This window comes from Accipiter gentilis, chromosome 29 (genome assembly GCF_929443795.1).
Source record: "Accipiter gentilis chromosome 29, bAccGen1.1, whole genome shotgun sequence".
NCBI lineage: Eukaryota > Metazoa > Chordata > Aves > Accipitriformes > Accipitridae > Astur > Astur gentilis.
The window spans coordinates 8,902,352-8,920,169 of NC_064908.1; the positions used below are offsets into that span (position 1 = coordinate 8,902,352).

The following is a 17,818-nucleotide window of genomic DNA, read 5'->3' on the forward strand; positions in this document are numbered from 1 at the left end:
GTTCTGATCTTTCCCCCTTCTTGCAACACACCTCTGGGAGGGAGAGGGATGAAGTGGCAGGGAGAGGAAAGAAATCTCCAATATGAGGGAAAGAGTTTATGCTATTCTGGGGGCAACAGAAAAAAAGATCATTTGATCCCTTCAGTTAGTGTATGGGAAAAGATGCAGGAACCAAACTAGCAGAAGTTACAAGACAGGAGATCAGAACTGTTCTCGAATCAGCTGCATTCAAGCAGCTTCTCTGCATCGAGGATGTGTTACAGCTTAATGGCCTGCAGTAGTTACACAACTTGCTGCAAAGCCAGAAAGATGAGTCAGGACTGTGACTTTTGCTGAGATATCTTTCCTATGTTCTGTTAGTTCCAAGGGCAGCAAAGCAGATGGTATTTACTACACGCACTGCACAAAATTCAGTACAATCCATAGCTAGGGGCAAGCTTGACTTGTTAAGATTTTAACAAATGGCATCATTACACAAATGAGCCCCGCCCTCTGAGCGGGCCCAAGGAGAACACAGCAGGCTGCAGGGAAGTCCATAGTGACTCACTTCCAGTGAGTCTGCACATTAAAAAAATGAAATCCCAAAGAGTCAAGAAAAAGGTAAGAGAAGCAATACAATACAGCAGTTGCCATTTCCCCCTGCTTCAGCGCACTAACCAACCTCACAGGTTTTAAGCTTTCACAACAAATCTCCCCACACTTCCAAATTAACACCCATATGCTAAACAAATGACACCAAGGCACCAGCCACCAGCCAGGCAGGGCCAACAGAGCTGCTTCCTGCATTCCTAAAACAGTCTGGAAGGAAAAATCAAAGCACACTGCTGAACTAACAAGGACAGGGAGGCACACTGCTAGTAAGCGTGAGGAGAAACACCACTTAGTAAAAGCACATTTAACCTCAGTGCAAAAATATACATGAAGTTTTTCAGGGTGTAACTTATTAAGTTTCCCCAAATCCTCCTGTGCACGTTCACACCGAGACATGAAGAACGGCAGCACTGCATAGCAGAGAAGAGGCTGAAGCTGATTTACAAGACTAAAGTTGAAAACTGCAGGTTATGGATACATCTTTTAGATGGTCTAGCTACATCCCCACATCAGGCTTTCAATACATTTTCAAACATCTTAATTTAAATAGAGGTCTCTTAATTTTCTCCAACAAAGAACAATTTGTCCAAAATGGGGAAACACTGGCAAATTATTTAGCCTGGAAAAAAACATACGTTGAAATACATGTTCAGAACGTGGATTTTTTAGCAGTTTCAAATCCAGCCTGATAAATGCAGCATTCTGCACAACTCTGAATATGCATATTAGCCAGAATCTCATGGGCAGGGAAAAAAACGAAGATCAGGTCTTATCAGCACTATGCTGCAGCAGCACTGGACACTTTACTACTAAAAATCTACAGTCTAGATCAGTGTTGCTCTCACCAAAAGCATCACGCAGGAGGATTTTTTGTCCTAAGCATACAGAAGGAAGAACAAAAATGTCATGAGATAACAATAAGATGAAAGTTAGATATGAGCAAGCTCTTAATGGTTAATTTGCACATTTTCCTAAAGTTGTACTTATCAAGAATCTGCAATGCTATGGCAATAGGAAAGGATTTGATTTTGTTACATCATGATGATCTGAATTTTTACACTACATTAAGTACATTTGATCCCATAAAAATACTTATCTGTGGTCCATAAGTAGGATCTCAACAGAATGAGTTTTATTTCAAAAGAATATAAAGTGAAGAGAAGAGAGTCCCTCAAGATTTTTAACACATGGCCCACTGTCAGAAATGAAAGCAATATCAGAAGAGTTGTTATCAACATCTGCACATATCAAATCCAATCTGTTTTGCCAAAAATGTAAGTCTCTAGTTCAGAAGATGACTCTGCTCAGAGAAGCTATTCACAGAAATAAATGCTGGAACCACATGATTCCCAAATTAACTGTCTATCTATTCATACCAAAGTTGCAAGGCAGCGAGAAAACAGATGTTTTGCTCAGATTCCAGCCCTGCACATGTCATCCCAGGATCTGAAAGCCAAACTGTAATCAGACTGACTTCAGCAGTAACTCTGACCTAAGTAAGGTTTTGTCTACACTGTGAAAACTGGGGTTTAAAGGAATAAAAAGATAAAGTGCTCAGGATTTTAATTTAAAGTTACCGGCTCAAGGTTAACCTAAAGGCTCCATTATGCATCTGAACTAGAGCTGCTATCTTTAATTATCTTTTCAGTTTTGCTATTTTAAATACAATTTAGCTAACATGAAAAATTACATTTCTCCCTTTCCCACTCCCTATTGTACTTATCTTCTTATTTTTTGGTGTTAACACATGTGGAAGTTGCACAGGTGGTAGAGCAGAGGTAGTGCACCTCGGATACAGTTCTGCTGAGGAATGAGTGCCAGCACAGATTCTAGCTAAGGCTGCAGGAAAGGTAGCAGTAGCCAAACCATAAAAGTTTAAGTTTCAATGACTGTGGTCAACAGATTTGACCAAACACACAAAACACAGATTTGACAGAAACACACAAAAAAAGGAGTACAACCCACAGAGCAAGAGATGCTCACTTGTAAAGCTGCTTTCCTGACCATACTCACACTTTAAACCAGGAGTCTGGCAGGTACCCAATGTCTTTTAAAAGCCAAAAAATATTTGCATTTGGGGCTACAGAACGGGCTGTCAAGATTCACATCTGAACCCCAACCCCTCTGGGAACAGATTCAACTGCACCCAGATTGTGTCTTCAGATATGTTTTTGAGGTCTGTTTATTTTTTATAAAATAGAAATTTATACTCTGAAAAAAAAAGAAAACTAATGAAAAATTTATTTATACATCGTAATACTTCCCTTGGCTAAGCATTTAGAAAAGATTTTGGATCAAATATATTGCATTTTCTGTCCTTAGTGAATTTAAGTAATAGGCTTCTCTTTTATCCTTCCCTCCTGCACATATTATTCACTGCAGATAACATTTTATCAATTTAATAATAGCATTCCTTTACAAAAACAGCTTGGCAAGAACTTTTAGAAACAGAACAAAGAACTCAGTACACGTCTAAACACATATAAAACTATAAAGGAGAGAAGATGAAGTTTATAATAAGTTCAGAGAATCTGAATACACTAAGGAGCAGGCTATTTCATCTGTCACGGAGCACATGAAACAACTGCTTCTGAATATTGGATTTGATCTGAAGTTCAGATTCCAAATAATGGGCTCTAGCATAGGAGACTCCTCTCTCCGTATTTTTTCAGGAAGTGACATCCATGCACTTAAAAAAAAAAAAGTACAGACGTTTTTCTAAAGTAGAAGTAAGTAGGTATTTCTGAATTCCATGTAAATTTGTAATTAAAATTGAGAAAGAAAAATAAATCTCCATTAGAAAGGAATTTATAAATCTTACCTTTGTCAACCACATCCCATACTTCAACTTTAACAATATCGTCAGTGGCTAAAAGCACAATAAGAACACAAAGTATTAGCAGAGGGTTTCACTAAAATGACCAATACTCAATGCTCACCACAGAGAGCCTAACCCAAAGCCAACATTGTGAAAGTAGGAGATGAATACCAAAAGAAAAGTAATTCTTGAGTTAAAAGACAATCCAAATATCACAGGAAGGCCCACTGTTGAAGGTCCAAATTGTACACCAAAACTGTGCTATCTAAAGAACTTTTTAAAGACTCTTAGTCACATAAGTGATAGCTAGATTTCCTTGATTTTTTATGTCAGATTTGAAGCATGTCATAAATATTTTGTGTAGATCCTTTTCATAACATAAAGAGGTGTCCACATTCTTTCAAAAAAGATATAAATTTAATTTGGAGAATAAAGTCTGGTCTATAAGCAAGGTGTACAACTGAAAAAAAAAAAGGAATATATACATTTAAGGAAGATCAACCTTATTAATAGCATCTTCATGTAAACATGACAAACAGTGCAGACAGTCCTGTGGCTACAGAAATCCATTCTCTCCGCAAATTCCAAGTCACCTTTTGTGAAAAATATTACTAGCAATTTTGCCTCTTAACGAGCTGCAGCATCAGGAAATTATAAGCAGCAATGTATATTTGAGTTGCTAAAATCTGAAGCAAGACAACCAAAATTCTAACTACAGAGATACTACTGCTGGTACGGAAAGCTAGCAGCTTAACTTTCAGATGGTATGAGGGATGGGCAGCTTTGCTTAGATGTTTCTATTGAATCCAAATAAGCAGACCAATCTTCAGGAAGTTGTTCCAAGAAACAGTTGCTTTTTGGAAATGCTATAGGCTACAAAGCAAAAGCTTGTACTTGGAGCAGATGTGAACATAAAGCAATGTCTCAGAGTAGAAAATAATCTCATAGGATGGCATGAGAATTCAGCTAAGCATCATTGTCAAGCCAGGAAACATTTCCTCTACTGAATTCACTGTTGGCTTAACTTAAATGTTTCAAAATATTGTGAAGACAGATTATGAATATAGGAAAACTTTGATCCTCTGCTTCTGGAGAAAGATCCTTTTTTACATTTATGCATGAAGCAGAATCAACCTCTGTTTTTCCTCATAGCAACTGGCGCTTATCTTCCACTTTGCCTGCAGGGCAGTGGGGCACAGGATGCACAGGAGACTTGCCCAGGCTCAGCCCAGCCAGTGCACCACAGGCTCAGATGGGACTGAAAACACAACAGGCGTACAGCAGCCGGCAGTACTAAAAACTCTGCTCAAACAACTGAACTCCCCAAATTAATTCTGTCCCTGAATATTTCTACAGACCATCAAGCCAGGTACAGCTGAAGTCCAACCACTCCCCATTACTCACTCGCCTGGCACCCAGCTGTATAGCTGGCTACTCACATGCAGGCACTGGCAGAGCAGGGTGCTCTCCCTGTGACGTGGGCTGCTTGAGTCCGTGGTCCATTCAGGGTGTGCCATAACCCTGCAGGTGCTGGGACACAGATCAGCTAGCGGAGGTCTGCCCCCAAATTTATACCCTGCAGCTGGGACTGGCAGTGCTGCTGCTGTCCCTGAAGGACAAGGGGACGGACAGACCAGCAAAGTCAATCCTGGCACCTTTCAACAGTCAAGACTTTCTGCAAAAGGACTGGAGATGTTTTCCTTTCTCAGGCAAGCTTTGCAGGGGCACAGGAGGAGTCCAGGGGGCTGCTTGTTCTTTCCAGCAGTGCCACGTGAAGCAGCACATGAGCACATTAACAACGGGCTTCTGCAGAGAAGCTGGAACCCCATTTCAGAAAAGTAAGCCCTTGGAGTGATGTGCAGTGCTCTCCTAGGAGATGACCCTCCTAGTATTAGCACTGAGACTTTCCTCCTGAGCTCCAGAGATCTCCACCTCCTTACCCTAAAACCAAATGCACCCTCAGTTAACATTAGTTCCCCTGCTGAGTAATTTCCACAGTACTGGTACCCTGCTGAGCAGCAGCACTCCCAGATAGCTGATGAGTTGAACTGTTTGACCCAGAAAGACCTGCTCTACACCTTTTATCTGAGGGGAAGCACAGAATTTCACAAAGAAACTGCATGAGATCTGAGAAAATAATTTTTCCACATGGGTTTTTCTTCTGTTAGCCCTAATGCTCCAGCTAGCTCGTAGCCAGTAAGTTCTTCCTTTTCATTACCAGCTTCATTCCTGATTATCCTGAACACACAGGAGGATAATTGCTTTAGTGCTGCTGTGTTGGCTTTGGTACGACTCATACACAGCAGCATTTCACCTTAACAGCTTTGGAAGGCATGTTGCAGCAAAAAGAGTGCCAATTCATCCTTTTAAGTAACTTGGATTAGCATAAACCATGGATCAACCACTCAAAAAATCTCTACTTAGTTGCTATTTGGCTAAGTACTCTGTAGCCAGTGGCACACTAAGACATTGCTTTCCCAGAAAACGGTGGAGAGGTGCGAGAAGACTCCAGTTGCAAGAAAGCTCATTTAAAAATACGAATCATTGCTTTATGGGTGGGTTCATCACCAGGAATTCACAGGCCCTCAAACATATTTATTCTCATGCAATTACACGATTCACTTCATATGCTTCGGATCACAAATCCTAGAGAGCAGAGCAGCTCTGCCATTCCTCACACCCATCTATAAAGCATTCAAAGTATCTGAACAAAAGTATTTGCTAATTTTTATTCCAGACTCCCTTGCTGAGACTGGCAAACAGAGAATAAAATTGGTGACTAGCATAATCTAAAAAAGTGTTCATTAGGGTCAGGAATGGTAACTCCTTACTTGGACACAAAAATTACCAATATCCATTACAGAGACAATTGGCACAGAAAAGTAATTTTGTTCATTTTGAGTAGGAAGAAATAACTCAAATTCCTCTACTTTTATTAATCCCTCCAGTATAAAATTTCTGAAGATATGACAAGGTGGTATGTTCCACATTTAAAATGTATATCTTCTAATATCAGGCAGCGTAAGAATCCTTCAGTATTTGACAGTGATTTAATTAATATCCATAAATATTTGCTGCCAACTACCTCATAATGTTTATTTAAGTTAGCTTGAGTGCATGATCACAGGGAAAACAAACTATTTTTCTTCTACAGATTAAATCAGCCAATAGGGCAGTAATTAGATCTGAGCCAAGTTCTCAGAGTGCCCACATCACCCATCTTGGATGGGAAGTTTTCACAGCAGGAAACATACCTTACAACATTTTTTAAAAAGGGGGTTATTTTTTAAAAAAAGTTTTAAGAAGGTCAATGGAGAATTTCCTATACTGCTGGAAAATATTACTAAGAAAATAATACAGTGTTTTACAATGTAAAAGAAACACAAATGAAAGGCACAATTTCATGTATAGCCTTCCAGATTAATTAGACTAGCTCAGCAACATTTCACCCTGAGAAAAGTCCATCAAGATACCTACACATTGCTGTCAACATTAACCAGTAAGATCTACAGAAATATATCACACCGATGTTAGAACTAATCACTATAAATAACAAATACACCTGCAGTTACCAATATACAGGAAAAGCCAGCCTCATGTGTAGCTATTTCCTACCCCAGGATTGCACCCATGTTGAAAAAGCCAGTGCCTAAGCCTCAGCTCAGTAAAAGAACATACAGTCCCTAAAATACGCAGAAACATGAGAGATGACTGGGTCTTTCTACACATTTCGTCTCCAAACACCTTTTTGCATGTATACAAAAACCCTGTATACATGCATTTTGTATACCTGTTCATGTATACAAAAACAATTAGGTATGAATAAGCCTCTTACAACTCAAATGCCAGACTCCCAGGCTGTATTTACAAACAGCACTTGTATTACCTACGCTGATTAGAGAGGAAACTGAACTCTGAAGTTTTTACCTATGATATTGTAGAAAACCAAAATTAACATTCAGTGCACTCTTTAGACCTGGATATCTAAGAAAGAGGTATTTAATTTCTTATTCTGATCCAAGCCTGTTTAGGCTGAAGCATTCAAGTTTTATTTTGGAGATAGTTTCCATCATCCAAACAACTTGTAAGCTCTATGTTCACATATCAATAATCAATGTGCTGATATTCTGAGAGAGAGGAAGAGGAGCATGGGAGAAGGATGCCACTGCTAAAATACAACATGCCAGAGATTTTGCTGCAGATGGGGAACACCACTGCACGAACACTGCAGATCTGTCAACGCCTTGGGCCAGTTGAATAGGCAGAACATCAGGTAGATGGTACACAAAATAAAAATACTTTATGAAGAATGTAGAAGCTAACAGGCACATCTTTGCATCATGGTCACATGGAGACTCCCCGTGAAAGAATATGAAAACCTGTGACATCAGGCTTAGCTCAACATCAGATCCTGAATGAGACAAAACCGCTAGTTGCACTGAGCAAGGATGACCTGTTTCTCACCCACATCCAAGGCAAATCTCAACCATCCATCCTTACAAACCTGTTCAACCTTTGTCCAGAGAGAGCTAACTTATGTGGAAGTCTGTCTTCATAAGGGCACAAAAGCCTCCAGAACTCTAGTTACCAGCTCCCTGTGAACATACAACAGCAGTATCTGCTTGCCCTCCTTGCACTGAAGCCTATGAAGGCAACAGAGATTGAAAGAGCACTATCCCAAGGCTGACTGCTGGTGAACACACCCTGTGGCTCCGTGATCATTATCACGAGGCTTGGGCATCATGGTATCCTCCAGCAACACAAATTTGATTGGTGAATTAGACAAAGCACCCAATTTTGTGTTTACCCAAACTGCATGGGGTTTTTTTCCAGCTGTGAGGAGTCAGAGAGTACCTGATTCAATGCAAGGTTGGAATGATGCAGATGGACAATGTCTGATAAAGGCAAACTAAATGCTGACCTTTTTTAAAGGAAAATCAGTCTTACAGAGCAAGTTCATACTGAATCAGTAGTTCACCCCACAAGGCTGTGGCATTTTTGATCAGGAACCTGAAAGCTGGACTTAATGCACTGTTGGATCACAGCCTTGTGCAATTTCAATGCCTGCAGTGTCTTCTCCAGGCAAGATCCAAGGCTTTCACAGCCACTTTGTACTGTCAGAGCAGATGGGGAAAATAAAAAAATTCACATCTCATCTCTCAGACTCAAACAAGCACTTTGAAAAAGCTACTGATAAGATAATTCTGTGCTTCAGTAAGCCAGCCTAGTTATTAGTACTACAATCATTTTTAAAACATTACCTTCACCAGTTACAGGATGCTCTTTATATTTTAATCAGTAGAAAACTAGTTTGCACCATACTATTTGCTTCAACGCCACACAGTAACACCAAAAGCAGGGTTAGCCTCAGAGAAAGATTTCCATAATAAACCTGTTTTCATTGACAAGTCAAGCATATCACAAATATTTCAAATCATTTGGATCACCTATTAAACACTTTCCTTGAATTGTGGCTTCCAAAGACCTATCCTTTAGCACTTATAAGAAATATAGTTTCTGAGTAAAGTTATTAAAAAACATGACTGAGAAACTGTGAATAACAAATTAAAATAACAAGAGTGATGAGAGACCATTTTATCTCCCAAGCAGACACAGAAGAAAGAAGCAAACAAGGCTGCAGTGGAATTTCTACCCCCAAGGCACTGTCCCATGACTGTCACTCCCCCCACCCTCTTCCATCTTACTTTTATAATTCCAGTGGATGCTGGTGACTTGGATCTCCTGAGTTGGAATATATTCCTCAATAAATTTCTTTCCCTGCAGTCGGTGCCAGAGTGTGGTTTTCCCAGTGTTCCTGTCCCCTCGGATGACAATTTTCACTGGGGAAAAGAGTAAGCAGACAAATAAAGTTGATTAAAAACAAATCAAAGAATCCTGTGAAAATCATGTTAACTTTTTGTAAGCATTATTCAGATGTAATTAGTTCTCCCATATTACACAGGCATGATGGGGTTTGTTAAAAAACATGAGTCTCAGCCATTAAAATTAGTGTTTATTCAGCTACTCTCTCTAGTACAGCAGAATGAACCAACATCAAGATTGAATCTTCAGAATCTGCAGAACGTCAGCCAGCTAAGTCTCTGCTCCTTCCATCCTCCTGCCTTCTCTGCCTAGTGCTTATTCCCACTCTGCCATACCCTATTGCTTTGCTAGCATTTTATGCCAAGTTTCTCCTTCAATTGCCTCCTCTATCATTCCCATTTCTCCTTAAACACTCCTTATTCCTTGAGAAAATAGAATCATAGAATCATTTAGGTTGGAAAGGACCTTTAAGATCATGGAGTCCAACCATTAACCTAACACTGCCAAGTCCACCACTAAACCATGTCCCTAAGCACCACATCTACATGTCTTAAATCCCTCCAGGGATGGCAACTCAACCACTTCCCTGGGCAGCCTGTTCCAATGCTTGACAACCCTTTTGGTGAAGGAATTTTTCCCAATATCCAGTCTAAACCTCCCCTGGTGCAACTTGAGGCCATTTCCTCTTGTCCTATCGCTTGTTACTTGGAGAAGAGACTGACCCCCACCTTGGTACAATCTCCTTTTAGGTAGTTGTATAGAGTGATAAGGTCTCCCCTCAGCCTCCTACTCGCTTCCTAGACCCAGCTGCCCACTGAAAGCTCAAGGACCAGTTCTCAGCTGAGCCGATAGGCAGGGTCCTGCATTCAGAGGTGCTGCTCCCTATGTCCCACAGGGGTGTGACTCTGAACCCCAGCACTGGTGAAACCGTTCTTCTGGGATGGCGTAGGGAGAGCTGAGAGGCAGTTTCTGGTGAACATCACCGCAAACTTAAGCTGCCACTGCTCTCAGCTATCCCTAACTTTCTTGCACTGGGGCAGCATCCTCTTTTCCAGGGGAAGCAGAACAAGACTGTGTATTGCTCTTCAGCTGCTCCAGCTCAGAGCCTAGACAGTCTCAGGTGAGGAGGCAATCCTTGGCGGGGACAAGGAGCAAGGTAGTTTACGGTCACAGGGGTCTATCTTAAACTGCCCCTGTGATGGCCACAGTTTGATTAAAATTAAATCAAAATCAGTCTACCTATCATGCATTAGAAACAAGCTAAACTGAACCAAAACAAGCATGCCCCTTTGGGGACATAAACTCAAATAACATAACAGTGAAATAAAACCAAGAGACACTGAATCTCTGTGGGTCCTCCATGTGTCAGAGAGACAGTCTCTACCACAGGAGCCAGCCCTTAGCTGGTTTTAGGTGCAGGTGTACTGATGGCACTCAGCAAAGGCATTCTCAGAAACTGCAGTCTCGGGTAAAGATACAACAGCTCCGCTTCCACCAACTGGCCTCACACCCAGCTGCTGAGGCCACTCAGCTGATCCACCACCTGCCTGTGCTTGTGCACAGCGCTTGTACCCACAGCAAGGAAAGTCAGTCAATGGAGAAACTCATTCAAACCCTCCCAAGGAAGTGTCAAAAATATCACAAACTTACGCAACCTGGCAAAGCAAGGTAGCAATTAATATAATAAACTTTCCTGAGTCTACCCTAATGTTACTTTGTTCTTTCTGAAAACAGTATGTGTTGTTTTCTAAATTTTCTGTTCCATTACAGGATTTTTTTTAAAATACCATCCTGGTTTTAAGTGGCAACCACAAGGCTATTGGTAAACGTAAGCTAACAAACAGAATTTTTATGCTTGTGTTTTGAATAGGAGCTATTATCCCCTAGAAAAATGGGCCACCTGGAGATATCTAATGGCAGATTCAGGTGATTAGCATTAGGTTGCACACCATCATTTGGGCAAGGAAATCTCAGTCTAAAGGCTGCCTTCTGTTGTAACTCAGGAGTTATTGCAGGCATTTCAGAAAAAAGTTTAAGAGGTAAACTTTAAGGTAAAACAGACAACATATACAAAGTCTGTGGAAGAGTTTTGTTTGGTGAAATTTTGTGCTGCAGTTCCACTGTGCTTTTGTTGTTGTACACTGAAAGGTACTGCTGTTTATTCTTTTACAAAGTTACTTATTAAAATAGCAAAATGATAAAAAAGGCAAAAATGAACTTCATATTTATAGGCTGACTTCACTTACAGGTCCCAGAGCAACTCTGCAGACAACAAACCATTTCCTGTCGCCCTGTGTGTGATTCTGCTTCCCACTTACAGATGGTGAAACAATCAATGGAGGATTCCTTTGATTTTTGTGAATTAATGCAGCAAGTCCAAGGCATAGGCAGAATGAGATTCCATTTGTCCCCTTTAAAACCTAAGCCTTTCTAAATGCTCTCACTGCCTACCTTAGACAGCATTTTAAAATTCACATTCCCCCATGAAGTGCAGCAGGAGATACCAAAACAGTGAGCTTTAAGGGACAAGCAGACCTTTCCTTAAATAGTTAGGCTGCTCTCAAGGCACACTTTCAGGATCCCTCCCAGATGACTTAACTGTGAGCTCTCCCTAGAAGGGGCAATCTTATCTCCCCCCAGGACTTTCCTAGTGTCAACAGTGTTATTTATGCAGCTACATATTAAGTTGTATCAAAGAACTGAACTGATTCATCTTCAGTTTTCTTCTCTAGCTCAAGTGCCCAGATGCATGAGCTGTAGGAGCAGCACGCAGGAGGCATGGCTGGAGTGGCATGGAGATGATCCCCCACCCCTGAGCAGCTCACATTTAGATCAACGTAGGGTGCTTGTGGCACTACATGCTCAGTTTGAACAGGTCCAACGGCCCTTTCCAGCTTCAGCACTCTCCATGTTAGGATCTCTTTCCTCCTACATAATGCATGAGTTTTCACTGACTTTTCCTGAAGAAAGAAAAAGTCTTTAAAAACAGAACAGGAAGAAGGCAGGTAATGTAAATAATTTTTAGCAAAACAAAATCTGTATTTGGGACTTTGGCTGGGGCAGGTCAACTCAATGACAGGCATCTCCAATACAGGAAGAGCTGAGTGAGCTTCAGGGCACAGCCACATCACAGGCCTGGGCTGTGTACGAATGTGGAAAGAGGACCAGTATTTATGGGAGAGGTTACACAGTAACAATTACTGCCTTACTTTGATTTTAAGTTAAATCAGTACTTACTGCAAACAGCCATAGGTTTGTAGCAAAGACAGGAGAATTATCTGTGGGAAGAAGGGTAGGGATGGGGAATAGATCAAAATGTGAGGAAAAAGCTAAACAAATCACTTTATTCATATTCTCACTGCATCAGGAAAAATAGAGGGATTTCCATTCTCTGCATGGGGAAAGAGAAGCAGAGCAATGAAGATACAGGCCCAGAGAGCAGGTCTCAGACCAACTCAGAACTAGAAATCAGGAATTCCCAGCTCTGCCCATATTCTTCCAGGACACTGCAGCAACTAAGGATGTCAGACCCCACAACAAAGATCCCCAAACTCCTCTGCTAATAATCCCCGTATGGAGGGTCATAACCTTGCCCTCTTTAAGATCTTTGGGACTGTGGCTACAAGGCTGCAATTCAAATGCTTTAAGCTGGTTCTGCTGCCAAAAGAAGCACATCTGATCTACAGACACCCCAAGCACACTTCCTGGGGGGGGGGGGGGACAGGCCAGACAGCAAAGCAGGTTTGCCACATGTTGAACAAATGCCTGCGTTAGCCGCAGGAGAAAACAAGAGAAGGTGGGAAACAGCAGGAAGAGGGGAAGCATTTCTGTTGGGAGTAGTGCTGAATGAAAATACTTAACAAAACTACAATCAGAGCCTGGGAATTACTACTCTCAAACAACACAAAAGAAGTAAGGACTATAATGCGTACCAAAAGGATACATGGTATTAATTAAGTTCTGTCTTTTAAAGCACATTTTAGGCAGAAAAGTAATAAGGGGAGGGACTAGAGGGAATTCTTGGAGCTACTGACTTTAGTATGTCAGCACTGGTGACTGTTCAGGGCAGGCCTGCAGCTCACCAGGAGAGCAGCCCATGCTGCAGGCACACAGAGCAGTGGGGTTTGTCGAGTGGCGTGCACACTGGATGCAGCATTAAGAATAAAGTCCAGAGCAGAAGGTGTACCATGTTCTGGGGAATAGGACAGATGGATCTGAACCTTTAGCACTTCCATGTCTTTTGCTCCTGTCATTGATCATCAATGGGTAACTCCCAGGGAATCCTCTTGCCAGTGTAACTCAGACAGAACTGTTAATTTCACTCGTTTGCTCATCCTTGCCTTTCATAAACTTTTGTATTTGCGTAACCTGGTGCTGGTACTTCCTTCTGTAATCTGCCTTGTAATTTGTTCAAAAAGCACTGCTGCAAAAAGAACAAGATCCACAGATCCACGTTGCTCTCTCCACCAAACCTATTTGCTCTGGCCTCTGCTACCTTCCCCGGGCCAGCACTGCTATCTGAATGGTGACACAGCAGACCTGATCCAAGTTCAGGATATCCCAAGCAGGAAAAAAAGAGCAAGTTTTCACAAAGATTGGTTCCCCATACTTGGAACCATGATCTCCCATAAACACCCAAGCCATTACATATATGGTACAGAACCACATCATTTTCATCTCTGCACCTTCCATAGTGCTCAGGGAACTCTGGTGTTATTTGGGCCACAGCACGTAAAACACAGGAGCTCCATGTGGATGATAAAAGAGAGCAAATAAGGAGTGTGTGTTCTGCGAATGCAGTATGAAAATGCTTTTGTTTTGAAATCGGATGTTCCATGCAGAGGAAGTGACTGCTGCTGAGGGCTAATACTGGCCTTTGCTTTCATCATTTCATTAGAAATCTAAACCTACCCATCCTGCAACACTCTTCCTTTTGAAAACATAACTGAGTGGGAGAGAGACCATCAAACCAAATCATTTTGGCTCAACTTAGAGGTGTATACTATCCAGTGCTTGCAATCCTCAGCGCCACTAAAACACCACACAATCTTCAGTATCACTTCAAACGCAGGGGCTGTCCAGTTACAAAATGTACTGGACAGCTGTGAAGGCTGGCACAGCATGGCCTGTCCTGAGCCCTGCAGTGAGGCACCAAGAGCCAGGTGACAAGGCCCATGTCCCAGCCACTTGCTGCCCACTTTATCAGCAAGCAACCCAAGGCATTCTTGACACACTAAATATATTTCTGGGAAGGAAACAGGCTTCAGTTCATTATCAGTAATGGTCTATGAAAGCAAGGAAAACATTTCTGTAAAATCAGTCATCACAGCACCCTTTGGTTTAGGTTTAGGCAACTCCTGGGGAATGGAGGAGTTTAAAGATGTGTGTTAATGGTGGCTACTAAACACATTTTGCACTCCTCTGCTGAATGTCATGTATTTGCTAAGAAAGGAGCATTGGCAATGCATAGAACTTGCAGCTCTGCCCTTCCTGAGCAATGGCCCTTGTAATGACATTCCTTCAGAGTCCACCTTCAACTGAGACCACCTCACTGTGCTGGAACCTACCCCATCTATCCGGTGCCATGGCTATGCAGGGTGCTCGAAGCCCTTTCATAAGCCTGCCCATATCTCATATAAATATTATATAACAGCAATCCTGGGAAGAGTTACTATGGAGATTGGAAAGCTTCCCTTAAGGCAGTGACAAAAAGCTGCAGTTTTATTCCACATACGAAAGCAGTAACTAGAACACAAATCCTGGTAAGACAGAGCACAAACCAAAAAGCTTTCCCGAGGCTTTTGGTAATGAGACAAAAAGCAGCAAAGCTACAGTTGGTAGTTCAGCTGTTGGCATTTTTGGCCTTGCTGTATTAATGGCAAGCAGGTACACATCCACGCAGGTTCATCAATGCAGTTAGTCAACACGTAACAAAGAGTTGGCCCCATTGACTGCTGTGCCAGCAGGATGCAGCTGATCCATACTGTCCGCAGCACAAACGTTCACTGTCTGAAAAGTCAACTCCTTTCTCCTACATAATTCACCACACCGGTATTAGCTACCTGATCTCAAACATACCAGTGAAGTACCTGGATATGTTCTGGTCTGTGGGCTGCATGAAGCCTCTGCACAGATCAACAGTCTTTAACTAGCAGATCTCCAGGTACATGTTTAATGATGCAGCGCTGTATTCCAAGGCAGAATAACCCTCACCCTCCATCTCTCGCTGGAAATCAAGTCTCTTAACAATAACACCGTACTTCTGTTCACATTCATGACTGCTTGCTAAGACACTAATTTTCTAAATTAAGTACTACTGGCATATCTAATAGATGTGCTGTGGATAAAGGCATCTATGCTCTCCCTTGTAAAGCACAGAGCTTCAAAACATATCAGTTCAAAAGCACAGTCAATAGTGATGGTAATAAACAAAGCAAAAAAAGCCCCAAGCCTCAAAGTGTTAACCTTTCCCTTCACTTTCTGTTTCAGATTAAGATCTAACATAAGCTCTATTCCTCCAACACTTGTGCCTTTACAGAAATTATTCAGTGTCATGTTTACAAATCAGTCTCTCTCCCAACTGCCAATCTCTCGGCCTTCTGCAATCTGACTTCACTGCCTGCCTGGATCCACACAGATGACCTGGTACTTGCAGTGCTCTCTGGTACCACCTCTATTTTCAGCAAGGATGACATAACTACCGTCCCCGTCTCACAACTGTTACTTTGGGATGTATTTCACATACTTGCAGTGCCCTCCTGAAACATTATTTTAGAAATAACCTTTACTGAGCTTCAAGGGAAGAACACAACCGTAAGCCTCAAGACTGAAAGGAAAAAAATTCTGAAAATGTTCCCGAGAAATGAGCGAACATAACAGTTGCAGCAAAGACAGTCAGAATGAAATTATGTGCCAAGGGCACATAAAGGCATACATCACTCACCTTTTATTAAAGCCTGGCAGGGCAGAGCTTTTTTCAATAGACCCTTATCGTATAACCACTAGAGCTTAATTATAAATACCATTATCCTGGGCTGCAGGGAAGGTCACCCACACGCTCAGGGGAGTTACTCTCTTGATGCTTTAACTGACAAAAATTGATTTACAAGGAACTCTTTCTTGTGCCACAGTCAGCAGAAAGCAGGCAGCTGTTCAGGACATCTGCTGACTGGGGACATTGCTGCACTACAGGTTCCTAAGTTCCACACGGAAAGATAAAAGTTTCTCATCCCTTACTTCTCCCACACTTCCAGAAGCTCTAACGTTTAACTGCAAACTTGGCTTTGGGCGAATACTGGCAAAAGCACCACCACGCACAAGGAAAGCGTATGCGTTTTGCAGTCCCACCGGGGTCCCCGGGCACGCTATGGCACGTTATGGGGCATCAGACGGGACGGACCGATGCGGCTGGCCTCCCGCCCGGGGCCGGCTGTGCCCCCCAACAGACCCCCCGAAACTGGGCTCCGACTCACTGTTATACTGGACTCCCTTGGCAAACCTCCTCTGCAGAGCCTGGTTCATGGACTGCAGCCCCGCGGGAATATTCTTGTCTCTGACCGGAGTCTGGTCCGAGCCCACCAGCTTCTTCAGGGCCGAGAACATCTTTCTGGTCCCACACCTGCACCACCACCTCCAGGAAAAGGGCTGCTGCTCCGGGGCTCAGGGGCAGGGCGGCCCCGGGGGGGGCATAGGGGGAGGACACGGCTCGAGGGGGACGCGCGGGTAAATCAGGGCTGGGGCAGGGCCGGTCCGGCCATGAGGGGCCTCCCGGGCTCGGCGGGGCGGAGGTGTGCGGGCTCGGCCCGGCCCGGTCCGGCCCGCCGCGGCGGGGAGGGAGGCTCAGCCGGGGCCCCGCCGTCTACCGGGAAGGGGGCGCTAACCGGGCATGGCCCGGGACCGGGGCGGCGCGGGGGGAAGGGGGCAGTGGGGCCGGGGCGGCAGCTCAGCCCCGCCGGGCGCCAGCGCTCGGGGCCGGGCGCGGGGAGCGGAGGCAGCGCGGGGCTCCCGCCGCCGCCGCCGCCATCTTGCCTCTTCCGCCTCGCCGCCGGGGGACGGGGCGCGCGCGGCGCCGGCTACGGCGGCCGGCAGGGGCCAGCGAGGCGCGGAGCGCGGCCGGCGGCGGGGCCCGCATGTGTCCTGGGCCCGCCGGGCCGGGGCAGGCCGTGGGCGCGACCCCCAGGACTCCCTGTGACCCCTCCCCAAGGCCAACTGCAACCTAACCCTTCGAAGACCCCCACAGTCCCCTCGTGTGACCCCACTAACTCCTGTCATCCCCTCCTGGGACCCCCATAGACCCCCCCCAAGACCCTCGCAATCCCCTCCTGTGAGCTTCATAGCCCCCCCCGACACCCATAAGCACTGTAACCCCCTCCTGGGACCTCTGTAGCTGCCCTGTGACCCCCATAGCCCCTATAATCCTGTCCTGGGGTCACCCCAGCATCCCTGCTACCCTCCCCCCTGGACACTTCTAATCCCCTCCTGGGACCTCCTCTGTAGCCCCCTGTGGTCCCCATAACCCCTGTAATCCCCTCCTGTGATGCTCATAACCCCATAATTCCTTCCTGTGACCCCTCAGGGTCTCCTCTG

The 17,818-nt window shown here is 43.8% G+C and overlaps 1 protein-coding gene across 2 annotated transcripts in view; it reads right to left on the reverse strand.

Moving 5' to 3' along the window:
- The window catches only part of RABL6 (RAB, member RAS oncogene family like 6), a 59,978-nt gene extending 42,696 nt beyond the window's left edge, over positions 1 to 17,282 (reverse strand). Inside the window, exons 1-4 of one of the 2 annotated variants that reach the window (XM_049832299.1) lie at positions 16,705 to 17,282; positions 9,115 to 9,249; positions 3,413 to 3,460; positions 1,437 to 1,466 (exon numbers count right to left, since the gene is read on the reverse strand). In XM_049832299.1, coding sequence (XP_049688256.1) covers positions 1,437 to 1,466; positions 3,413 to 3,460; positions 9,115 to 9,249; positions 16,705 to 16,834 — 343 coding nt within the window. In that variant the 5' untranslated portion in view covers positions 16,835 to 17,282. The remainder of the gene's footprint in view (positions 1 to 1,436; positions 1,467 to 3,412; positions 3,461 to 9,114; positions 9,250 to 16,704) is intronic. The other variant, XM_049832300.1, reaches the window with a different exon arrangement.
- Positions 17,283 to 17,818: the final 536 nt, after the last annotated feature.